The following is a 26,966-nucleotide window of genomic DNA, read 5'->3' as shown; positions in this document are numbered from 1 at the left end:
TTAAAAACAATTTCAATTCTAAATGAGATGAAGCAAGTTTGGAACCCTGTTTTTCATGCTATTTTCAGACTTCAGAGCTGTGAATAATGCTTTCATGGTATTTTAACCCTTTCTCTCCCAACCTTCAGCTCTTAGCCTGTGTATAATATGTTTTCAAAATTGTCATCAAAGAAGCTCATTAAACTCCCCAGGGTATCTTTGTTTGTTCCTACACTTGATTCCCCAATGTCTGTTCTGAAGCAAGCATATCAGCCTTTCTGGTGAGCGTGAATCCTACCAGAGTCCATGGACTGCTTTTAGAGGTCGTAACATCATTCTTCTGGAATACAAAAACTATAGGTATAATCTAACCCTTTACAATCTTTTCTCTTTCCTTCTAATCGAACTGGTTTGTCTCTTTCAGTAGGACCTGTTCTTCCAGGATCTTAGAGTCATTTCTATGTTGCATAAATATGGAGACCAGAAAGAGGATACATACCCACAAGATTGGATGGAACTAGGAAAGGTTCTACTTCTTGCTTTATTTCCAAACCCTTTTTTAGAATAAAATTATACATTTCCAGGACTATACTATGGAGGAGGGGAGGAGGTTCATGGAGTTCATGGAAAATATATCATATGTTTGGATTATAATATTTTATATATATATATATATATATATATATATATATATATATATATATATATATAAATTCCTTAGGTTAGTACTTTGTCTCTAATTCATTTAATCCACTTCTCCTAATATTTAGGATATTTAGGTTTAAAAACCTAAATCAATATAAGTACGGTTTTAGGAATGTATGTCCCTCTCAGGCAACCCATAATCTCCAAACACTTTTCTTCTTTCTATAACTATGAATCAAGAAATTAATTTGTATGTAAAGTCTCTGAAGAAAAAACAGCTGGAGACTGAAGGTCCAAAACTGATGATCATATTAGGCAGAAAGACTCTGGATATACAATCAAACAAAAAAATTTATTCCTGAAAGCCCAAGTTTATTTGACCAAGAACTATAACAGTCATGGAGAAGGAATCAACAATAAAACTACAGTTTGGGAGAGAGGGAGGAGTGGTTACACATAGAGAGGGAGGGGACAACGATGACATACCCTTAGTTTTGGAGATGCTACAGAATCAGGAAAGAATGAAAATGACAAAAGGATACTGGCTTATAGGAAACATTATCTGAAGCCCCAACATTCTGCTGGAAAGGTTATTAATCCAATGATATGTCTGCCTCTTTCCCTGGATTTTGAGTTGGCACTTTTTGTTGAACACAGAAGGACTCATCATATAGAAATGTTCTCTAGCAAAGCTTCTTCAGGTAACCAAAAGTACCTACTAATGGAATCTTGCTACTCCCACTATCTAGATCATTCTCATCTGCATGTTCTCCAGTTTATCAATATCCATATACAAATAAGTTACATGGAAATGTTGGCTTGGGAAGTCTTGAAAAGGACTTTCAAGATAATGCTTTCAGGGTATTTTAACCCTTTCTCTCCCAACCTTTGGCTCTTAGCCTGTGTAAGGCTTCACCTAAAAACAGAGTTTATGGGGAGCATGATCAGAAAGATACATGTTCATGTACTGATTTCATTGACACTCCTAGCCTGAATCTCACCTCTTCTATCCTGAGTACTCATTTATCTTTTATTCAATTTCAGATCCAGTCAAGGTCACAATGAAAAACCTCACCACAGTAACTGAATTCATCCTATTGGGTTTCACAAATGTTCCTGAATTTCAGGTTGTACTTTTCCTCTTTCTCTTTTTCACCTACCTGTTTAGCATTATTGGCAACTTGACCATCATCATCCTCACACTGTTGGATTCCCATCTCCAGACCCCCATGTATTTTTTCCTTCGGAATTTTTCCATCTTAGAAATTTTATTCACATCTGTTTTTACTCCTAGACTGCTATTCAGTATCTCAACAGGAAACAAAGCCATCAGTTTTATTGGCTGCTTCCTTCAGTACTTTTTTGCCATATTTCTGGGGGCCACTGAGTTTTACCTCCTTGCTGTCATGTCCTATGACCGGTATGTTGCCATCTGCAAGCCTCTACATTACACAACCATCATGAGCAGCAAAGTCTGCATCCTGTTAATTCTCTATTCTTGGCTGGCTGGCTTATTCATTTCTGGTCTAGCAATTTTCATGGCAGGTCAGCTGAATTTCTGTTCACTCAATACCATAGATCATTATTACTGTGACACTGCTCCACTTTTGAAACTTTCCTGTTCAGACACGGGAGTGACAGAGCTAGTGGATACTCTCTTAGCTTTATTAACAGTTCTGATCACACTAGGACTGATCCTTGTTTCCTATACAAATATCATCCAAACAGTGCTTAGATTTCCTTCTGCTCAACAAAGGAAAAAGGCCTTTTCTACTTGTTCCTCCCACATGATTGTCATCTCTCTCTCTTATGGCAGCTGCACGTTTATGTATATTAATCTCTCAGCAAAAGATGTCAGCTTCCATAAGGGTGTAGGTATCCTCCAAACCTCAGTTGCTCCCCTGTTAAATCCCTTCATTTATACCCTAAGGAACAAACAAGTGATTCAAGCCTTTAAGGACTTAGTCCAAAAGATCACAAATCACTGATGAATTGTAGAACTCAAGCCTGGATGGAAACGAAGGATGAAAAGAGCAGATGAATTAAGTTTAAATCAATTCAGTAAACATTAATTTTTTTTCTACTATATAAAATGCTATGCCAGACATTGAGGACAAAAATAAAAAGGAATATATCCTTGTCCCTGGGATACTTATATTCTATTGCAGGAATAGAATACATATACAGATAAGTAAATATAAAGCAATTTCAAAGGGGAGAGAGTATTATGTTTGTGGGAGGAGGGAAGAGTCAGTAAAAGTTTTATTTAGGAAGAGTCAATTAAGCTGAACTTAGAAGGATGCCAGAGATTCTAAGAGGCAAGAGTCCAGATATGGTAAATTAGTCTTTCAAGCACAAAGTGTGGAGCTGGAATGTCTTATATAGGAAACAACTAGCAGAACATTCTGATGGAAAATAGAAAATTATATCAAATATAAGTTGAAATGGAGGATTTTTAAAACTAGATTGAAGATTTTTGAATTATATATTCTAGAGACAATAAGTAACTACTAAAAAAATTGAGATGACTAAAAATCTGGTATAAATAGATCAAATGTGATTAATGTTTTTATTTAGCCAAGGGGAAAGACAACTAGGAAGGAAACAGGAAGACTGCCTTCCAATATTTTAATGGTTAATATAGGGAAGATACCATATAAATTTGGCATCCTTTCTCTTAAGAATCTTATTCTACCCAGTTCACTTACTGCCTACTGTATGTTACACTATTGCTCTTTGAGTGACTTGGAACTTATCAATTGTAAAATGTAATCAACTTGGGAGCAATAGGGAATCACTGAAAAAATATTGATCTGGGGGCAGCTAGGTGGCACAGTGGATAGCATCAGGCCTGAAATCAGGAGAACCTGTGTTCAAATATGGTCTCAGACACTTAACACTTCCTAGCTGTGTGACCCTGGGCAAGTCACTTAACCCCCATTGCTTTAGGGGGAAAAATTGGTCTTAAAAATATGGACCTCTCTTTCTGGGAAACATTTGAAATCATCAGAAATACTACATAATTTGTAACCCAATTGTAGTTCAACAAACCATCTTTTATCCAATTCTTGTTCCAGGTCACTATCCATTTGCAAAGTTTGTCCAAGACATATGTGCTAATATTCCAGTTCTATGGATTGTCTAAATTACTGTAAATCAAAAGTGGACAATAAGTATTGGGCATCTTCTTAGATGAAACAGCATAAACAAAATGCATTAAAAAGAGATAGACTAGTCATGAGAGACAACTCTAGTGTATTTCATGCATAACCACTGAATATCAAGGGATCCAAAAGAAAGCCCTCAGCTTGGGTCTTCCTGAATTGGAATTATATGACACAAATATGAGTAACACTGGATAAGAAGGAGTAAATGTGTTACAATTAGCACTGTTAAAAAGAGTATTCCCTTCATGAGACCACACATATCCCTCAAAGTCATCCTATATGGAAATATAGTGAAAATTTGGGCCTCACTCTTCCATCTCCCCTTCAAAGTTCTCTCCTTAAGGGATGGTGGTAACTTTCTCCAATGTCATCTGCACTAGCCCTCATTTTTGTGTATTTCCCCACTATTAGATGTCAGTCACTGGCATCCCAGTTCCATTTAACCAATAAACAGCAATTAACTTTTATAAAGAAACTTTTAGTTTTTTTTTTTTTAAATATAGCAAAAACAGAAGAACAAACATTTCCTGCCAACACCTTAGGAAGGCACATTCTCCTCCTTTCAACTCACATTATCAGAACCTTAGAGAAAAGTCTCATTATCTTTTGTCCCTCCTTCTCAGTTTCCTTAATGAATTTCCTACTTGCAGTCTCCTCTCTGTAATATATCCTTCACGTATCAGCAGAATAATTTTCTTGATGCATAGTTCTGACTCATTACTCTGTGGCTCAAAAACAATCAAATACCTTCCCATTGTTTGGCAAATAAAATGCAAACTGGATGCCCTGTTATTTAAAATCTTTCTCAACCTAACTCTAATCTTCCTTATTTAGCCTTATTTTTCTTTTACTTTCTTTCACTCATTCTAGTTTCTGCAAATCAAATTTGAGGATGAATTATTTGTTCTCTAGTCCTATTTTGACCTCTCCTACATCACTATATTGGTTTTGTCATTAATCAGATAAAAGCTATTTCAGTCCCTTCAATTTTTCCCTATTACTTTATCTGAAACTTTTCTTTGCACTTTTAACATCCTAGAATTTTTGCATTTTAGAATATGTCTGTGAATATGCCTAAAAGACTCTGTTGGACTATAATCTTCCCAAAGGAATGGATTATGCTGTTTTCTATCGTTGAATCCATTTTAGACCAATAGCTCGTTCAATGAGTAAAGCCCATAATAAACAGTGATTGAATTGAGGGGAAATGAATTCAATTAATTGAATTCTGCCTCTTTCTTTTTTCCCTTTAACAAACTGAATTCTTCATTCAGCAAACATATGCATGTGGTTTTTTTTTGGTTAGGTCTGTGTGCGTGGGCTCTCCCCTTCCAAAAAAAAAAAAGCTGCTTTTTTGGCTCTTATTCTCAATGTGGTACTATTATCATCCACCTCCAATGACAAAGATTTTTACACGTTTTATGTAGATATTGCTGGCAATATTCTAAAATCTGTTTATACTCCTAATGTATTTCTCATAGCTCTGCTGGCCACCAGCAATTGGTTATTCTACTGAGATCATGCTGTTGCATATTTCACAATTATACAAAATCACCAAAGAATATTAATTTTAAATATTGGCTTTGGATAGATGCTTGTTCACTCATTAATAACGGAGTTATCTGCTTTTTAACTCTATTTTTCTATTATCTTCACTATCTAAGGCTTTAATGTTCTAATAGAAAAAGTTAAAATAAAATAAAATAATTAAGAGGTGAATAAAGTCCCAAAAGGAGAAAATCTTGTAAGAGCACCTGACCACTTTCAAAGATTTTAAATTTTTAATTAAATCACATGAATTTAATAGATATAAGCTATTATGGGTAATTTTTGAGAAAATAATAAGTGCCAAAAGGTGGAGACAGGAAAAAGTTATCCCAATTTTCCAAAACAAGGAAGAAATTGACAATGGAAAACAAAAAGAGGTAAGCATTAGACTAATATCTGTCAAAAATTGTGAAGTATATAATGAAAGAAAAGGCTTATGAGCACTAAAAGGGGGGAAATGATTACTAAGAACTATCATTAGTGATAATAAATCACACCCACATAACTAGCAAGGCAGCATGCTTCTTTAGAAATAGGACTAGCTCTAGCCACATCATGCTGGGCAAGTCATTTCCTCATCTGTAAAATGAGCTGAAGAAGAAAATAGCAAAACACTCCAGTATCTTTGCCAAGAAAACCCCAAATGGGATCATGAAGCAAGTGCCAAAAGAATTGGGTTTACATCCTATCTCTAATGTTTACTTCATTCTGTGATTTTGACAAGTTACCTAACATCACCAATTTCCTGCTTTTTTCATCATTGAAATGAAGGGGTTGGGGGCAGCTAGATGGCACAGTAGATAGAGCACCTGGAGAGAGGGAGGGAGGGAGGAAGAGAGAGAGGGAGGAAGGAAGAAAGAAAGGAAGGAACAAAGAAACAAAGGAATGAAGGAAGGAAGGAGATCCCTTAGAACTCATTAAATCTATCATCCAATACATTTTATCTTTTTTACATATTTAAATTGAGAGATCAAAACAATGACTTATACATGTTTTAGGGGTGAAAAGGCTATCTTGATTTCAGGAAGGCACTGGACAACATCTCTTTTTGCGGACAAGATCATGAAATGCACATTTGGTCTGAGTACAATTAACAGCTCAATAAATGACTGCCAAAAAGTTGGATTAATTGATTGAAGACCATTTGGGAGGTGCCAAGGTAAAACCAATCTTTGCTAAAATTCAGTCTATATAGCACAGGAAGAAGAATAAGAGCAGGACATGTCCCAAAGGCCCTATTCCAATCCAAAATCACAGGAAGAGTGCCACAAATCTGAAAAACATAACCAACAGTCTGGATAACTGAAAGAAGATTCAAAAGTTTTCTATATATATATTAGAACCAGAAAAATGGACTTTAAAGTTTGATGTTTACTTCAATGAACAATAAATTAATCTTTTCTATATGTGCATTTCTTCAACCAGAGCATATTTCACTCTACTCACAGCTCTTCATTGTGTTCAGTCCTTGTCTGTTTGTAAATCTTCACAGAGAATCTGTAAGCCTAAAGGAAAATCACATGGCAGGGAGAAATAAACATAACCTTGTAAGACCACCTAGAAAGGGGGATGAAGTGATTACAATTCTACAAATTATTTTATGATTAGTGAGGTGCTGATAGATAGAATGCTGGGACTGAAGTCAGGACAACCTGAGTTCAAATCTGCCCTCAAACACTAACAGTATGTCTCCAGGCAAGTCAATTAACCCTATTTGCCTCAATTTATCACCTATAAAATGAGCTGAGAAGGAAACTACAAACCACTCTAGTACCTTTGCCAAGACAACCCCAAATAGGGTTATGAAGAATCATATGCAACTGAAAAATAATTGAACAAAAATCGGGAAATAGAAAGACTTCTGCCATATAATAGGGAACTGTCCAGGGAACTGTCCAGGGTACTGAGTTTGCTAAAGTGGGAAAAAAGCAGACAATGTGGTCAGTATTTACTCTATTATGCTATCAGACAGTGATTGCTAAAAGTAGAAATTCCATGATGTCATGGTGTTTCAATGAATGTATTTTCTTTATATGGTCATTGTGATGTATATACATGTGTACCTCAATTAGGTTTTGCTACTTGGTTGCTAGCAACACCCAGATGCAGGTACACACACATGCACATATACATGTGCATGCCCATACCCACATACAACTCACACATAATGTAAACAGGTACAGAATAAACTAATTCAATTCTTTGAAGACAAGGACTATTTCACACATTTATGTCTCTAATCCCTGCAAGTAACAGCACCAGACAGTATAGGAGGTACTTAATAAAAACTTAATCTCATCAAATCAATAAATCTTAAATCTCATCAAAACTTAATCTCATAAATCAATAAATTAATTGATGAGAAAGTTTTATATTAGATACTGTCTAATCTAGCTTTATAGAGAAGGAATGGCAAATCATTCCTGTCCCTTTGTTCCCCCCCCCAAAAAAAAAAACCTCAAATGGGGTCACAAAAAAAAAAATGATCACAATACAACTTTATCCAGAGCAAATTTTGTCTCTGGATTACCATTGACAAAGGAATAAATCAGAATACTGCTTAAGCTAACAAACACCAATTTGCTAAAAAAACCTTCCACTGGATCCTTGAATGTTTTCTTTGATTGTCAGGGTAACACTTAGCCTAAACCATCTATTATGTGTCCCCACTTCATGACCTGCCAACCTCCTTTTTCATGATCTCCCTTCTACCTCCTATTTTTATGCAATTTTCATGTACATTTTCATAAATGATTACAGCCAAACTAATAATATTAACATTTAGTATTTATTTAGTGATTGCAATGTGATGCACTGGATAGAATATCAGGACTAGTGTGAGGAATATGAGGAAATGTGAAGAAGTGTGAGGAAGACTCATCTTCCTGAGTTCAGATCCAGACTCAAATACTCACTAGCTGTGTGACTTGGGCAAATCACTTAACCCTGTTTATCTCAGTTTATTCATCTATAAAAAGAATTAAAGAAGGAAATGGCAAACCACTCCAGTGGCCAAATAAGGTCACAAAGAGTTAGAAACAAGTAAAACAACTGAACAACAGTAAGGTGGCACTCTGGATAGCACCATTGGACCTGAAGTCAGAAAGATGATTTGAAATTCTGCCTGAGACCTACTAGCTGTATGACTCTGAGCAGGTCAGTTAGCCTCTGTCTATCTCAGTTTTCTTAGCTCTAAAATGGGGATAATAATATCTAACACCTAGGGTTGTTGTGGGGATCAAATAAAATAATATTTATAAAGTGCTTGGGATAGTACTTGGCACATAGTAGGTGTTGAATAACTATTTGTTCTCTTTTCCCCATCTCTATATAGTGCTTTAAGATTTACAAAGTGCTACAAGTGTGATGTCTTTTAATCAATTAGACCCAGCATGAAAATTTCCATAAGTCTTTGGGTTATCTGCAATTTGATTCTCCTAAGATCATTACTCAACGAATATCAGGAAAAAAAGTTGGGCTTGCATAGCATCAAATAGCTTGAAGAAATTAAAACTGCTGGCAAGTTAATCCAAATACAAATCAGTTCTATCTTCTCCAAGTCAATTCTGGACCTGTTTCATTTTCCATAAGAGCTAGCATCAAATTGTGATATGAGACTGGATGTGGAATTAGAAAAGCATTCTAAAAATTGGTTTTAAAAAATACTTTCTTTGCCTACCTCATCATTTTGAGGTGAAGAAAGTTTATTGTAAATCTTAAATCACAATATTAATATAGGTATTTACTACAATCTTCAGTATTTTGAAGACAATTATATTTCAGAACTAACTCATTGTGCTCCCCATCCTAATTCATATCATAGTCTAAATCAGAAGAATTCTTCAAATATTTGGTTTTCTTACTATGATTAGATCAGACTTTTTTCTATGAACATGGATTTCAAAGATGAATATCCTACAGGGGATCTCCAAGCATTCTTGATGAAAAGATCAAAGACTTGAAAACACAAAGTAAATATGAATGAACAATGATAGAGAATTAAACAAGGACATGCTCCTCATATCCAAATATGAGGTGATGCTACTTGTGTCAGGGATCATAAAGAAAATCCAAAGAATTATTTTTTTCAGTGAACTTTTGTACCTCCTTTCCTATTTGGCCAATTTTACTTTTTAAGAAGTCTCCTATGGAAGTCCAATCACCTGGGAGTGAATCTGCAAGCCATAGCTTGAAGATCTAAGAATAGAAAGAGAATGAAGAGGCATACAATGGGATTTGGGAGGAAGCAGAAAGAAAAGAAAGTTAAGGAAAGTTGTCTCATATGAATGTGTGTAAATATACATCGATACAAACAAGGAGGTTGAATAAAATGTCTGATACTTGACCCTCACTGTCATCTGAACAGGTCAAAAGAAGGAAAAATATGTGCACACAGAAATAAGTTCAGAAAGAAATGCATAACTACTTTTCGCTCAATCAGCAAATGGGAATAAAAAGGAAGAAAGGAGAGGGGAAAGCAGATTAAGCAAAGGATTAGTCCTAAACAAAACAAATTGTAAAGATGTAAACAATATTTACAATTCTTTTTGAAGAAGCAAAGACTAGGAATTGGAGGGAATGCCCATCAACGAGGGAATGGATGGCATAAATTATGGTGGTGATGGGCTGTTTGTCCTTCCTGTTTGATGAAGATCAAAATGACATCACAATGTGGGGGTCAATGTACCATGTTTGTAGCTATGACTGATCACATTAGTACAAGCTTGAAAGGCTCTAGCATAGGTTAGGCACAAATAGTCCAAATGACCATTTTTGACCAAATGACCTAAATTTGTACATCTCAGTTTCTCTAGAAAGACAACAACTAGTGTCTTCTTTCCTTCCACTGCTGTTGACAAGTAGCCTCTCCTACAAAGGGGAACTGGTTCCCAAATTTATCCTGAGTCCTGATCTAAATGCAAAATTCTGCCTTCAAGAGCTCAAGGAAATACACGTAAAAGTCTTTCTTCTTAAGATTATTTTTTTTAAATTTAAAGCAATTGATGGTACTCCATCTTTGAAGTTCCCAGGAGGGAAATTTTTATATTTTATAGGACATTCTAAAATTTATCAAAATTCTCAATCTACACTCTAATTTATGACTAAACCTCCATGAGCAATGATATTGAAACAAAACAAAAAAAATACTACTGCTGAATAATTGGAACTGCCCCTTTTTTAATGGCACTAATGGACTTTGTCAATTATTCTGATTGTCAAAAGTTTTGTTTGCAAATCATATCTTTGCAATACTGAGCCAGTGTGTACACTGGGGAAGCTAGAACAACAGTATAGGAGAATGGCACCATAACTGCATTTTGACGCTTTCTTTTTGTTCCAGTGCCTGACCCAAAAAGGAACAGCTCGTCCACCTAGTTTCTCCAGAGTTGCTAGCTGTCACACCACCACCATCCCCATTTCATAGGTGGTATCACTAAAACATAAAGGTGTCAGAAACCTTTCCTCAGATTCCACACTGGGTCAGCTGTGCCTTGGGAGAGGTGTGGGAGAGAAGAGGAAGAAGGCAAGTTGCAATGAATGCTTTACTGAGGGTTGGAAACTTAAACTGAAAACACCAATTATTTCTTTCATCCTATATTTTCTCTAATATAAATAAGTTATAGAGGTGTATAGATTCAAATTGGGTTTCTTCAAGGTAATTAGTATTTGTCACTAATCTGATAAAGTCATTTTCAAAATAACACTTCTGGATATAGTTTGCTAGTTCATAGAAATGCAAGACAACTGTTTCATGATTCAAATTCAGCAATAATTGGATATAGGAATTGAGTTTTTAAAATTATGAGCTTTTGTAGCTTATTAAAACTTGAATCTAGGGCTCATCTTTAAATATCAATATTTCTGATGTACAAAACTTTGATCACAGAAATATCACAGAATTAAGGGGAAAATTAGTATTCAATTATCTAAAAAAAATTTATCCCTTGATCCTTTCCTCTCTGCTTCTATGTTTTAAAGGATTAAATGATGAGGACCTTATAAATTCATAGAAATAAACTCTGTGATTCTTCAAATAAATTAATTATTTTCATAGTTCTCTATTACCTCTCCAAAATTTCCCACTGGCTCTACCAAGAGAAAAATTTAAGATATAACATTCAATTTACTTCAATTAAGAGTACAGTAGCCTAATGATTCATGTTTTAAGTGATTATATTATTCTTTACTTTGGATCACAGTCAGTCCAATTAATCCTTTTCTCATCCTCTGAAAACCCAAATCATGCCCTGGCTTGCCAGGAAATCTGGACTGGATAGGCCAGAGGTGACATTAAGATATCTGTTTAATAGTACATTGTCTCCCAAGAGTCTTTACTTCCTAGGAGAATATAATAGAAGCTATTAATTACTCTTTTAATAGTTAAAGTATTTGTCAATTCATGCCTATGAGTCTCTTGCAGTCTAAGCATTTCTTTTGATAGTGAAGAAAATCATCTTATATCCAGGTCGAAGAAAAATCAGAACAAATAATCAGGAAAAAAGAATTCAAGAAGCCATTGTAATGACTGCACAAGATTTAACAGACATCATCATAAAGAAATAGAGAAAAAAAGAAATAGAGAACACAGAAGATGTTATTCCAGAAGGCAAAGAATATAAATTGTTAAGGACCGTGCCTAAGTGAAGGGACAGGTCAATGGACATGGAAAATTTTTCTGTATAGGGCTCTATAAATCATCTCATTTAGGGAATTCCTAGACATAAGTCAAATCTCAGTTTTATTAAATACATTTTGCCCTAGATTCCCTAGTATGAAGCCAAAAATCAATTAGTTTCCCTTCTTCTGTAGTCACACTATCCCTTGAATTTGAACTCAGTCTGCATGAGTTCTGAAGTGGAGTATTTGGTCCCAATCTGCTTGTGTTGTTGGTCTTTGCCTAATAATTAATCAAATTTATCAAATGCTTTAAGATTTAAAAAAAAAAAAAGAAATGTTTCCCCCACAACATAAGAAGTTAAGCATCTCCATTTTGCAAAAGAAGAAAGTGAGGTTAAAGAGAAGTAATGTAACTGTGATCACACATTGCATAGAAAAAAGACTTCAAACTCATAACTCCTGATCCCAAGACCTAGGCTCTTTCTATTCTATAATCTTCCAGAATCAGTACCCAATTAAGGAAGACCAAAAATCCTTCAAAATATGATAAGAAAAAAATGAAATATTAGAAGAAATGGTTAATATAAAATAAGTGAAGATGCTTGAAAAGACATTCAAAATAATAAAATGTTCTTTAAGTAGATTTTCTAAAGCAGAAATTGTTGTCATTCAGTCCTTTTAATTATTTCTAATTCTTCACGACCCCATTTAGGGTTTTCTAGACAGAAATACTAAAGTGGTTTGCCATTTCTTTCTCCAAACCATTTTACAGATAAAGAAAATAAAGGAGACAGGATTAAGAAATTTGTACAGGATCACACAGCTACTAAGTATCTAAGGCCAGATTTGAAGTGAAGAAGATGAGTCTTCTTCACTCCAGGCCTTGTATTCTATCCACCTAGCTGCCCAATAAAGCAGAAATACTTAATCTTTTTTTTTTATTTTATTTTTCTACAAGACCCTTTGACAATCTGATGAAGACTATGGGACTATTACTCAGACTAATATTTTTAAATGCACACACAAAAAAAAAAACTTAAGATTATAAAAACAGCTAAAAATTGGTGAAAATAAAGATACAATTGTCTTCCCATTAAAGCCCCTCTAAAATCTATCCAGAATATGTGATCCTAGATAAAGAACATCTGATATTGAGCTTGAACCTTAAGGCCTTAGGGATTGCATAGCTTAACCCTCAAATTTTAGAAATGAAAAAAGAGGTTTAAAAAATTAAGTTCATAAGAAAGGCTGAGTAACAATATAGTAATTACTAATGGGGCATAAAGTGGCAATATTTAGATGTTTATATTTTAGCTATACAACACTATATGCAGTAGTGTCCCTCTTTTGATACATTAAAATTTATAACTATTTCTTTGATGCAATTTTTCTTGCATTTGAAGATGGTACTAGAGTGATCAAATACTAGTATAATTGAGTAGTATCACTGAATCTCAGTTTCTTAAAAAATAATCATAGAAACATCTGCCTTGTGAAATCATGTCTTAAAGAATTTGCTTAATACAGTTTCTGGCACTAAAAGATAAAGGATATTTGTCTAACTTACCTAAAAAAAAATTCCAGTTCATGATGTAAATGAAGTAAGTAGAACCAGCAGAACATTGTACACAGTAACAGCAACATTGTATGATGATCAATTGTGATAGACTTAGTTCTTCTCAGCTATGATCCAATGATCCAAGACAATTGCAAAATAATCACAATAAAAAATGTCACCCACATCCGGAGAAATAATTAACAGAGTCTGAAGACCAAAGCGAATTATTTTCTCTTTGGGGGATTATGTGTGTGTGTTTCCCTGCCTTTTGTTCTGTTTCTCTGTTCACAACATGACTAATGTAGAAATACATTTCACATGAATGTACATGTATAACTATATCAAATTTTTTTGCTGTAGAATTGGGAGGGGAAAGGGAGAAAAATTTGGAAATCAAAAATTTTATTAAAAAATCAATGTTGAAAATTGTCTTTACATAAAATTAGAAAAAATAAAACATTAATTCCTACCTAATATCTTGTTTATATACTTATAAACCTACTTATCTTGTTTGATGTTGACAGAAACTTCATAAGTGGCTATTTTTGTCAAATTTTACAGATAAGGAAATTGAGGCGCAGAGAGATTATATTATCTGCCTAGCTAGTAAGAGAGCATTCCACCCCAGGTTTTTCTGTTTCCACATCCAGCATTCTAATCACTACATGAAGCTAAAGAAAAACAGATATCCTTACCTCCAGGCAGCTTACATTCTTTCTAAATTATGAAGGTTTTTATAAGAAAGTGAAAAGGTACAGATCCCAAAAAGATCACACACACACACACACACACACACACACACACACACACACACACACACACACACCTATGTATATATTTTAGCCAAGATTGGGGACAAAAGTTATCTTCCATTGTAGAGTCCCAATTTCTTTTTAAAGATCTCTTTTTAATAAGATTTCTCAATACTTTCCCTTCAAATATCCATATAACTTGATGCAACAGAATTTAAGGAATTTTTTTCATCATCTTGCAATTCTGAAAGAAAAGAGACTGCTTTTCTTAATCATAAAAAGCAAGCCAATTTATTACCCTTCTGCTACCCTTTGATTTTTTTTAATTTCATTGAACTCTTCAAATTTCTAGATTATCTTTTACAAATAATTGGTGGATTTGACTGATGAATCTTTACCTTTTGCCAATAGAAAGATAAAAGCTTTTGACACTAATTGCTGAATATCTCCTATTTAATAGAACATTGCTGGACTTCCAAACTATTATATAGGGAAGGAAAGGATATGTCTCCCTCTTGTGACGATCATGTCAACTACAGTTTATATACCAAAGCGAATGTTAGCACCTTTCTCCAAGATTCTGATTCTCATCCTTCCAGTGACTGAAGCTATCAGACCCAACTGGAGCTTGTCCATCTTGAAAGAATAGAGAGAAAATAAGGTGAAGCACAGATGAGAGCAATTCTCTAAAATGTTGTCTCAGAGACACATACAAATAGAAAGAAGTGTGAGGAAAAAATAATGGAAGAAAGACAGAAAGAGAGACACAGAGAGACAGAAAAACAGACTCCCCTGTGATTGTCACAGGACAATATATTTCCTTTATCTTCATAGAGATGGATAATGGAGACATCCTTGAACTCCTGAAAGATAATCTCCTCTGGTCAAATGCTCTAGAAAATTTCAGTCAGCTTTTGTATGAACAGTGGACTCTCTGCCTTATAAATCCCAACTGGAATAGAACCAGCACTTTGCCACATGAGAAGAGCTGAGTGGCATTCAAAAACCTTTTCTTCTGTTGGAAATTTGGCTAAAGAGAGATTGAATTGAACCTGAGCTATACTGACAGTGTCTTCAGCACTGATTGATGATAGTCTGTTGAGAACACTATGGAAATATTCCACCCATCGAGCCAGGATTGTTTCCTTTTCACAAATAAAATAGTTGGGATGTACCATAGGTCTTTGGCCCAGAAATAGTCATCAGGGCATCATAAAGTGCTTTAGTTTGTTATGATCAACATATAACTGATTTCATCTGCCTTCCTACTGAACCAAGAATTCTGCATTTCTCTGACCTCCACTTGCATTGTAATTTTAATAGAATTAAAAGCTGCCCTCTTAGAGACAAATAAACTATCCTGCTGATAGACCCTGCCAGGGTGCTTGGAGTACAAAGAATGGCTGCATCATTTACACCACAGGCAGTCTGTTTATGAATTTGGACAATATTATCTTATGTCCTGTGGTGACTGGCTAGGGCAATCATTAAAGCTAGATATGGGCATAATAACTACATATTTAGGCTACAAATCTAGAGAAAAATTTTAAAAGCTGTGCATGAGATGACAGAACCAGGTCTCCATTATTAATTACTCCCACAGAAGATCATTGGTTTAAAGCCATACTGTATATGGCAAGAAAGAACCTCCAGAGCAATTTGGAACTATGCCCGAAGGGCTATAAAATTATTGTATAACCTTTGATATAGCAGCGTCCCTACTGGGCCTGTATTCCAAAGAGATCATAAAAGAGCAGGAAAACCCACATGTACAAAAATGCTTGTAGTAGCTCTTTTTATAGTGTCAAGAAATTGAAAATTGAATGGACATCCTTCAGGGAATGACTGAATATTATGGTATGTGAGCATAATGGAATAGTATTATTCTATAAGAAATGATGACCAGACTGATTTCAGAAAAACCTAGAAAGACTTATATGAACTGATATTGAGTGAAATGAGCAGAATCAAGAGAACAATGTATATAGTAACAGCAAGATAACACAACGATCAATTCTGATGGACTTGGCTCTTCTCAAAAATGTGGTGATTCAAGACAATTCAAGATGGCAAGGAAAATGCCATCCACATCCAGAGAGAGAACTATGGAGACTGAATATAAATCAAGAATAGTATTTTCACCATTTTTTATTTGTTTGTTTGCTTGCTTTTTCTTTGTCATGGTTTTTTTTTTTCCACTTTTGGTCCTATTTTTCTTGTACAACATGACATATATAGAAATATCTTTAAAAGGATTATACATGTTTAACCTATTTGGAACACAAAATCTTTTAAAATTAATGTTGTAAGCTATCTTTTTGTTATTGGAAAAATAAAATACTATTGAGGTGCGAAAAAGAAAAGAAGAGAAAGAATCTCTAAGTATGGACTCCCAGAAATACTAACAAGTCTTAGCATGGCTACAAACGCTCTTTGTTTGTATTCTGAGGTTCATTTCTGTGCTAGGGTTTTGAGGGAATAGTTTCTTGGCAGAAGTCCTGGTACCAATACCCACAAAATAATCTCAACTTTAAATGTATTTGCATGAATTGTGATGATATCAAATTCTGACTGCACAAATATGTCTGAAATAGTGAGTTCCTGAGTACCAAACAGTTGTACAGGAAACTGGAAAGTGTTCTGGAATAATGACCCAGAACTAAGCAAACTGATTGTGATTGATTGCAGGTGTGCTTGGATCCCTAATACTCCTAGGAAATAAGAGGGCAAACCTATATCAGGTTTAAAGCCAGATAAATAAATAAATAAGCAAATGAATGAATGAATGAATAAACAAACAAATGAATGAATCATAGAACTAGGTCTTTTCACTGTACCAAAAATACAAAGGGTTGAGACAAAGTAGGTAGGTGAGTGTAAGATTAGAAATTTCAAGAAAGAAAGGTAAGATCAAGAGGCAAGATTCCAGGAGTATCAAAGAATTGACTCAACCTGGGCTTTATCCTTTTATGGCAGCAGAACTATTCTGAAACCCCTTCTTTGAAGTAACTTGTGGTGATAGAAAGATGCCTAGAATATTGAGAGGTTAAATTATTTACTGAGACTCTCATAGTCAATATGGGGCACAAAGAGAAATTAAACCCAAATCTTTGAACCTGGCTTTGAGGACAGATCTCTATCCACTCTACCATGCTACCTCCCAGAGAGAATCTTTAAGTAGATTAAATGATCAAATGCCAGGAATGCTATGGACAGAATTCATGATTTGGATGAGACGACCAGTCAAGTTCTCTATTATTCTGAGTGTGTAAAAAGCTAGTGGAAGGTGAGGTAGGAAAGAAGGAAAAAACATTATGAATGGAAGAGGAGAGGGCACATATGTCTACTTTCCTCACCATCAACTTATTTTTTGTCTTAAAACCAGCTCTGTCTTCATCACTGAAAATCATTTTTATTGTGCAACTCCTGATCAATACCAGCTTTGAAAATCATACATTTATTGTTTTAAGCCCAATTTTCAAGCTAACATCCAAACTCTCTGTCCAATGGCATCCTCATAATATAAATATACACATAGGTATATATACACGTACACACACACACACACACATACACACACACACGTGTGTGTGTATGTGTGTATATAATAATTGAACACATTTGTGGCACAACCAGAGGAATACTACCTCTTAGTCTAAGAAATTTTCCTCACATAAATCTGACATTCTTCTGTTAAAAACTCATAGATTCTAGAAAGACTTGTACAAACTGATGGAAAGAGAAATGAGCAAAACCAGGAAAATATTATACACGGTATCAGAAACATTGTGTGATGAAAAATTATGAATGACTAATATCTTCTCAGCAATACAATGATTCAAAACAAGTACAAATACAAGTACAGAGTTTACTCAAAAAGGAAAAGGTTATCTACATCCAAATTTTAAAAAACTAATGAACTCTGAATGGGGATTGAAGAATTTTTTTATTTACTTTTTTGAATTTTTTCCTTTTGATTTGTTTCTTGTTTCACAACTGTAACTAATATGGAAATATATTTTACATATTAACACATGTATAATCTATATTAAATTGCCTATCATTTTTGGCAGGCGAGGAAAGGAGGGAGGAAAAATTGAAATTCAAAAACTTGTAAAAATGGAAGACTAAAAATTGTCTTTACATGTAATTGGAGGGGGACAAAATACTATTAAAAAACTCATAGGTTCACCAAAATTCACTCAGGAATAAGTTATTTGGGAAAATATTTGCTTCCCAATAGTCCCAACTTCCTTCCCCTAACTCCTTGAGGACTATTCCTGAGATCTTGCTTAAACTGTTTGCATAACATTAATTAGTGAATTCTGAAAATTGGACTCCAAGGAATTATTTGCATATTCCCCAGTTGATTCCCCTCCCATTCCCTACCAATCTCACCCATAATCTGTAAAGAACAGGAAGATAAAATCATTGTCACTCCAAATATTGAAAAGCTTCAAGGCCAGAAGTTTCAGATGCTGAGATGTCAAGTGGAGTATGATAAATATCCAAAGTCCCAGCTCAAACTTTCAAGTTTCATCACCATAAGAACATTGTTTCAGAGTATATAACTACATTTCTTCTCCCCAAATGATGAAGTGCATTGTGATTTTGTTTAGTGCAAAGATTAAAGGAAAACATGAGGTAAGTAGGGCAGGATCTAAAAAATATTAATGGCATGTCCTCATCTCAAATACATTTCAGTTCTTCAATGCTATTTGGTATCAGCATTCTTTATATAAGGCCCATTAAGATATTCAATTATTGAATGGGAAGAATTCACATTAAGGCCTCAGTTTCTCTCTCCCATCCCCCAGTTACAAACTTCAATCCAGGTGTCCCATGGGCCTTCAGCAATCGCTCCATTGTCCTTCAGAAAAGTCTCTGATCTCTCTTTCATCAGGAAATTGCTTTTCAGAATTCCAGGTAAAGCAGGGAGAACCTCTTGATTCCAAACAGATACTAAGGCAATAGTGAAAACCCTTTCCAAACTTTGTTGGAGAGGAAAAAATTGTTTTTATTCTGACTTTAAAAACACCAAATAAAATGTCCATTTGTATATACTATGGCAGGAAAGGGAAAAAATATATTGGACATGAAATTATGTCTCTGTTATATATAGTTCACTTTACTTGTTAAGAATGAATTAACTTGTCACTTTCAAAGTTCTGTTTTTGTCTGTGTTTCTTTCTGGCCTTTCTGTCTTCTCATCTCTATTTTTAAAAGAATATCTCAATAATATTCTTTCTTTCTTTTCTTTCTTTTCTCTCTCTTATTTCTTTCTTATGCCTATCTTCCATTGCCTTACCACCCACCCTACTCTCATTGGAGAAAAGAAAAGCTCTTTGGAACAAATGTGCATAGTCAAACAAAGCAAATTCCTACATTGGATCCAAAAATGTATATCTTATTCTATATGCTGAATTATTATTTCTCTATCAGAAGAGAGGTAACATGCTTTATCATCAGTCTTCTGGAATTGTGGTTTCTCATTGCATTGATCAGAGTTCTCACATTTTTTAATTATGTTCTTTATGATATTGTTAGTATTATATAATATTTTGTTCTGCTCACTTCATTCTGTATTAGTTCCAACAGGTCTATTAGACTTCTCTGAAACCATTTAATAGCTTCATAATCTATTTCATTATTTCTTACACATAACATTTTACTCTGTTCATATACCATAATTTGCTTATCCTTTCCCTAGTAAATGGATACTCCCTTGGTTTTCAGTTCTCTGACACTACATAAAAGCTGCTATAAATAATTTTGTACATGTTGGTCCTTTTTTTCTTTCCTTGATCTTTTTGATTAGGCTTTTGATAAGCCTAATGATGGTATAACTGGATCAAAAGATTTTGTTTTGTTTTGTTTACTTTTGGGGCCTAGTTCCAAATAGCTTTCCATAATGGTTAAACCAATTCACAATTTCACTAAGAATGCATTAATGAGCTTGTTTTTCTGCATTTCCTGCAAAAATTGTCCTTTTCCTTTTTGTTATTTTTTGCCAAAATGATGAGTGTGAGGTAAAACTTTGGAGTTACTTTAATTTACACTTCTCAAAGTAGTAGCATTTTGCATACTTTTACCTGTGTTGATAGCCTGCATGTCTTCCTTTGAAAACTGTCTCCTTATATCCTTTGACTATTTTTCAACTACAGAGTTGTTCTTATGAATTATAATCAGCTTCTTGTAAATACAAGGTATACAAGGCCTTTTTCAGAGAAACTTGGCACAAAGATTTTTTTCTTGTTACATGTTTTGCTTCTAATTTTAATTACATTTTTTATTTCACATAATCAAAACTATCCATTTTCTCAAAACAAAGGAAATTTAAGAAATATCTGACACTGAAAGAGCATGGCTGACAATGAGACTGTTAAAAGGACTTTTAAAATCTTCAGGAATCATTGGATTTCCTAACACAATATGAGACTGTTTTAGTTCTTGAAAAACCAGCAAGAATCATTGGATTCCTTGAGATGAAAAATTGTTGATGAGACTATTACAGTACTTCAGAGCTTACAGGAACTATTGGATTCCTGGCACATGAACTAATGGACAATGGGATCCTTTTGGACTATTTCTAGGACTTATGGACACGTATAAATTTTCGTGTTGAATCTTTACAAACTGCTAACTAATTAGAGTTGATCTGATCTTACAAGAAGATGTTTTGGGCCAGAACCCGAAACAAGGTACTAAGTAGAACTAATTAGTACAATGCTTGTGTTCACACCTTTATTCACTGGAGTTCACAAGTATGCCAGATTCACAAAGTAAATTTTTTAACTTTGTGAATTCACACCTCCCTTAAAGCTCTTAGGGCCAGAGAGCACTATGGGAGAAAACCCATAATCAAAACTATCCATTTTCTCACATAACCTTGCCTATCCTTTCTTTAATTATAAAGTCTTCACCATCCATAAATCTAAAATGTACTTTTTCTTTGCTTCTCTAATTTGCTTATGGTTTCATTCTTTATTTCTAATTTTCATTTAGAGCTTTTCTTGTCATGTAATGAGTTGTTGGTCTATACCTAATTTCTCCCAGAATGCTTTCCAATTTTCCCAGAAGTTTTGGTCAAGTAGTAAGTTCTTATCCCAGTAAAAGGGATCTTTGTTTTTTATCAAACATTCAGGCTACAGCAATTATTTGTTTCTTTATTCTAAATACGAATCTGTTCTACTAATTAACCTCTTTGTTTTTAATCACAAACAAATAGCTTAAATGAGTACTATTTTATGGTATAGGTTGAAATCTGGTGCTGATAGATCTTCCTTCCCACTTTTTTTTTCATGACATCCCTTAAGATTCTTAATTTTTTGTTGCTCCATATAAATTTCATTGTTATTTTTTTCTGGCTATACAACATGATCATTTTGTAATTGGATTATGACAGTCCTGAATAAGGTAGCAGGCTTCTAAACTAGAGGATTACATGAGGGAAAGGTGATGGACTTGGTTTTGAGAATTGCATTTAAATTTGAGTTCTAGGGACAGATAGGTGACAGAGCACCACCTCTAGAGTCAGGAAAACCTGAGCTCAAATTCAACCACAGATACTTTACTAGCTGTATGACTCTGAACAAGTCACTTAATCCCAAACAACAAAAAAATCTTTTATTGTTTTTGCTACTCTTGATAACTCGTCATACTTTCCTAAAAAAAAAAAAAAGGTAAGACATCTCATATGGTTGTGAGAAATCTGCTTTTAAAACACCAAAAATCCTATAAAGGTAAACAATTATTAAGCTATGAGGCTGTCAGGCATGTACAATTTAAAGTAAAAGAAGTCAAAATGATATGATAGATCAGGTGGTAGACTTGCCACCAGGAAGATTTGGATTGAATTTCTAACTCTGTCATTAGCTGAATAACCATGGTGGAGAGAGGAATGAGTTTCATTCCTGTAAATTAGGATCTAACCTATATATTTGATTTCACCAAGAAACACTTTCAACTTATAGAAAAGTGGGAGGGGAAAAGGAAAAGGGAAAAAGGATAAATTACCCTGTTAAACTGAGCATTTGTTTTTATATTCACAGGAATGAAAACTATTTACAGGAAACTAATAAAATGAGACAAGGACTGGACTAGTTTAAGTGCAAATTCAGCCACTTATCCATGAGAATCTGGGCCAGTCACTTAGATGCTCTAAGCCAGTGGTTCTCAAACTTTTGTTTTCAGTATCTTTATCCTATTAAAAATTATTGAGGATCTCTCCAAAGAGTTTTTGTTTATCTGGATTATATTTATAGATATTTCCCATATTGGAAATAAAAACTATTTTTGAATTTGTAGACCCTCTAAAAGGGTTTCAGAGATTCCCCAGGATTTTCTAGGCCATACTTTGAGAACTACTCTCTAAGCAAATGAATATATTGAACAAGATTACTGGGATAGCTAGATGGCATGGTGGAGAGTCAGGAGGACCTGAATTCAAATATGACCTCAAACATTTAATATTTACTAGCTGTGTGACCCAGGACAAGTTACTTAACTCCAATTTCCTTACAAAAAAAAAACAAGATTGCTATGAGTCTCAAATGAACTATTAGAAGAACCAGGTATGTCAACTGGAACAAAATTTTTATTATAATTTTACTTTGAAATATAAAATATTCATCCTATCTCTATTTTCTGTCTTATGGATTTAAAAAAATGCACTGCATCAAATGATTCAGTTTAGTCCTTCAGAAAAATCTTAAATACCGGTCTTTCTATTACAAAAGGCCTTAAAATGTAATTAAAATATGAGATATTGCTTATCTATTATCAGGTATCAGTAAATCAACATAATCAAGAGGCCTAGAAACTCTAGACATAACCCTAAAAAGCAAACAAGAGTAGAAATTACTTAAAGGAAACTAGGTACTGAGACTAGGATTCTGAAAATCTTAGATCAAATCTAGTTTCAGTCACTTATTAGCTGTGTGATCCTGGGCAAGTCATTTAACCTTTTGTTGATGCCTGTTTCGTCAACTGTAAAGTAAGGATAATCCCATCATTTCCAGGGATATTATAAAAATCAAATGAAATAAGTGTATAGTACTTAACAAATGTCTCCTCCCTTTCCTCTTTAATGAACTTTCACCGTCATCTCCACTTATTATATAAATTTGGGCAAGACACAACTTCTTCAGGGTTCCCTTCCCCCGTCTATAAAATTCAGGCAATTTTCTTCTTAGAATTTAGTTACAAAAATCCTCTAATCTCCTGCCTTCTTAGCCAAGGAAGTATAGCAAATATGATGTACAAGAAATGAAGGCCATCCATTCTAATAGTACCCCTATTGTCTTGTAACTTCCCAAAGGAGGAAAGGGAGGAGAGAGGGGAAGAAAGAGGGAATGGAGGAGGGAAGGGAAGAGAAAGAGGAGGGGCAAGAAAGGAAAAGGAGGGAAGGGTAAGGAGACTTATAGAAAGAAAAAAAAGACACCTATTCATGTCTATCCATTAAAAGTTGAGTGAAGTGATGTAGAGTGAATTACACAGAACACTAACAATATTGTAAAGATAAATAATTTAAAAGACTTAAGAACTTTAACCAATACAATGACCAACCATGATTCCAAAAGACTGGTGTTGAAGGATGTTGTCCTCTTCCTGACAGACAACTCATTCATTCAAGATGCAGAATGAGGTATACATTTTTGAATGTGGACAATGTGAGAATTTGTTTTGCTTGACTATATGTGTTACCACAGGCTATTTCTTTTAAATTTCCAGGAGAGGGGATGAAAGAAAAAAAAATGTTTGTTACTTGAAAAAATAAATGGAATTGCTGTGAAGGGATCATAGATTCAGTATTGAGAGGGTCATCAAACCTAACTCCATCATTTTACAAATGAAGAAGCTGAAGCCTAAATAGGTTAAATGATTCTACAGGATTCAAATCCAGAACTATCTGATTCTGAAGCTAGGACTCTACTGACTATACCATATTGTCTATGTAGGGCAGAGGCTTACATGAACTTACACTATTTGCTTTACCAGCCATCCACAAAGTACTAGATATTCAAACAGACATTCAGTAGCAAATTGATAATTAATTTATAAAACCATGAAATGAGTGCAGGCATGCCTGATTTGGGGAATCCTCAACAGGAAAGACCACGATTGGCAGCAGAAAATGGAGTGACAATGACACTTTAATTAAACACAAAATATATGGGGACAAAAAGTCCATAAAAGCATTGACAAGTAATGAAAATGGATTAGGTCTGATGACCTTCTTAATATTAAATCTATGATCTCTTCACAGCAATTCCATTAATGAAAACCACAGAGGCAATCCCAGTGGCATGGGGGCAAGGAATGAAAGAAGGAAGCATGGAGAATAGAATGGAGAGAAGGACAGAGAATATCACTCACATAACCATGGGTTAGAGTTGATAGCACTCAACAGTAATGGACTGAATGAAGACAGAAGAAGGCTAAAGCAAGAAGAGCTTGAGGTCTCATTTTTTTATAGGGTTTAGGTGAGAAATAGACTAACTCCTATGTGTGTCACATTGGGGTTAGTTCATTAACATAACCAATCATCTCAAAGTTTCCAAGAAAATTTCAAAGTTAGAACTCAACGTTATTAGCACCTTTTTTGCTAATAAAATTTGCTAATAAATCTATTAATCTAGAGCTACAGAGATCTGGAATTTGTCTGGAACCCTAAAAACAGCACCTAGGTGGCTTTTACTGATTCATCATATATTAACAGGTTAGGGATTTTGGTTAATATGGGATAAAATTTGTAAATTCTGCTTTTGTGATCTTTGGAATGGTTTGCATAGGACTTCTAGGTTCCTCTTTGCAATTTCATTTCCTGCTATTGATCCTTTATACTGACTACTCATAAATTTACTATAATGGCTAGAACGCTGTGGAGGGTCACTGGGAACAGAACTATATACAATTTTAATACAAATAGCCTTGATAGAAATTAATTTTCTCCCCTCACCCACCCACTTTTTTCTATTTCTGTAGATGCTTGAAATTTACATAGAGTTACCACTTCTACATCATGAAAGTTAGAGATTTAGTGCCTTCCCATCTGGAAAATCTGTGTCAAGTTTTTGGGCCTTCCTTCATTTCAGAGAAATCTTAATTATTATGGTAGATAATAAATTTAAAAAGATAAAATATGTTGATATTATGCAATGCTATATGTGTATTTTATGCATTTCTGAGTTTCTAAGCTTTTTTTCTGTCATCTTCTGGCTTTGCAAAATTTTCCCCCAAAAAATCCCATTTAATTTCTTATGCCAACCTGCAATATATCAGAATCATCATGGGGAAAATTGGAATGTGGAAAGTAGAATTGTATCTTCTATACTGAAGAATTTACACAGAGAAATCAAAGAAGAAGGTTAATGTTGAAATTTCTTTGACCTGTATTTAATGAAGTTTTGTTTTTTAGTTTTTTTCAGGTCTTTGTGTTAATGGTTCAAATAAATAAATGTTCCTGGGAAGTGGGGGGATTTCTGACCTGTCTCATTTGCCCCACGTTTGTACATGGAAGGAAAATGACCAAAGCCAATGATGGGCAATGAAACCAAAATAACTGAGTTCATCCTCCAAGGATTAACAGATACTGAGGACCTGCAGATGGTAGTTTTCCTGCTCCTGCTGCTAGCCTACCTGATAACAATTTCTGGCAACTTGACCATTATCACTCTGACACTATTGGACACCCGCCTACAGACTCCAATGTATTTCTTCCTCCGGAACCTGTCCTGTTTAGAGATCTGGTTCCAAACAGTCATCGTTCCCAAAATGTTGATCAACATTGCCACAGGGACCAAGACTATTAGCTTTGCTGGCTGTATCACCCAAGACTTCTTCCATATTTTTCTGGGGGCCACTGAATTTTTCCTCCTCACTGCCATGTCATATGACCGCTACGTTGCCATCTGCAAGCCCCTTCACTACCCAACCCTCATGAGCAGCAAAATCTGCACACAGCTCATCCTCACCTGTTGGTTAGCTGGCTTCTCCTTCATCATTGTCCCTCTGATCCTGACGAGCCAGCTGCCCTTCTGTGACTCTCACATCAATCACTTCTTCTGTGACTACACTCCTCTGATGGAAGTGGTTTGCACTGTTCCAAAGGTCCTGGAGACGGCAGACTTCACTTTGGTCTTGGTAGCCCTCCTCAGCACCTTGATGTTGATCACTCTGTCTTATGTCCAGATCATCCGGACAATCATTAAAATCCCATCATCCCAAGAGAGGAGAAAAGCTTTCTCTACCTGCTCCTCTCATGCTATTGTTGTCTCCATGTGCTATGGCAGCTGTTTCTTCATGTATGTAAAACCTTCTCCAGGCAAAGGGGTTGATTTCAACAAGGGAGTTTCATTGATCAATACAATCATTGCTCCCCTCATGAATCCCTTCATCTACACCCTCAGGAATCAGCAAGTCAAGCAGGTGGTGAAAGATTTGATTAAGAAGTTTACTCGACTCCAAAACAGGTAAGAAAAAGAAGCAACAGCTTTCTCTGCTTTGGGGCTATGAATGTTGCCAAGAACAGAGTGGAGTGGTCTCCTCAGAACAAATCCACAGCACCTATGCCCAAGAAGAAGGGTCTAAACCTCAAGCGACAGATGATCCCTCTTCTCTGAACCTGGAAAGTGTAGGTTATCTTTAATCTATAAAGAAAATACCCTGTTGTGAAAGAAACACCTCTCTTAACTGATT

The 26,966-nt window shown here is 34.8% G+C and overlaps 2 protein-coding genes across 2 annotated transcripts; both read left to right on the top strand.

Annotated features, from left to right (window-relative positions):
- The first annotated feature begins 1,685 nt into the window (after positions 1-1,685).
- Positions 1,686-2,612, top strand: LOC127539038 (olfactory receptor 2AP1-like). Its single transcript, XM_051962993.1, has one exon. The coding sequence runs from the start codon at positions 1,686-1,688 to the stop codon at positions 2,610-2,612; it is 927 nt and encodes a 308-aa protein (XP_051818953.1).
- A 23,196-nt stretch (positions 2,613-25,808) lies between these two features.
- LOC127538694 (olfactory receptor 2AP1-like) lies at positions 25,809-26,744 on the top strand. The gene has a single exon (XM_051962450.1). It carries the CDS (start codon positions 25,809-25,811, stop codon positions 26,742-26,744), a length of 936 nt encoding a protein of 311 aa, XP_051818410.1.
- Positions 26,745-26,966: the final 222 nt, after the last annotated feature.

Source organism: Antechinus flavipes, chromosome 5 (assembly GCF_016432865.1).
Source record: "Antechinus flavipes isolate AdamAnt ecotype Samford, QLD, Australia chromosome 5, AdamAnt_v2, whole genome shotgun sequence".
Lineage (NCBI taxonomy): Eukaryota > Metazoa > Chordata > Mammalia > Dasyuromorphia > Dasyuridae > Antechinus > Antechinus flavipes.
The sequence above is the reverse complement of the archived record's forward strand: the minus strand, read 5'-3'. Positions and strand labels throughout refer to the sequence as shown.

What these genes read in the sequence shown, in the direction of transcription:
- LOC127539038 (XM_051962993.1), top strand. Translation starts at nt 1,686, where the DNA reads ATGAAAAACCTCACCACAGTAACTGAATTCATCCTATTGGGTTTCACA.
- LOC127538694 (XM_051962450.1), top strand. Translation starts at nt 25,809, where the DNA reads ATGGGCAATGAAACCAAAATAACTGAGTTCATCCTCCAAGGATTAACA.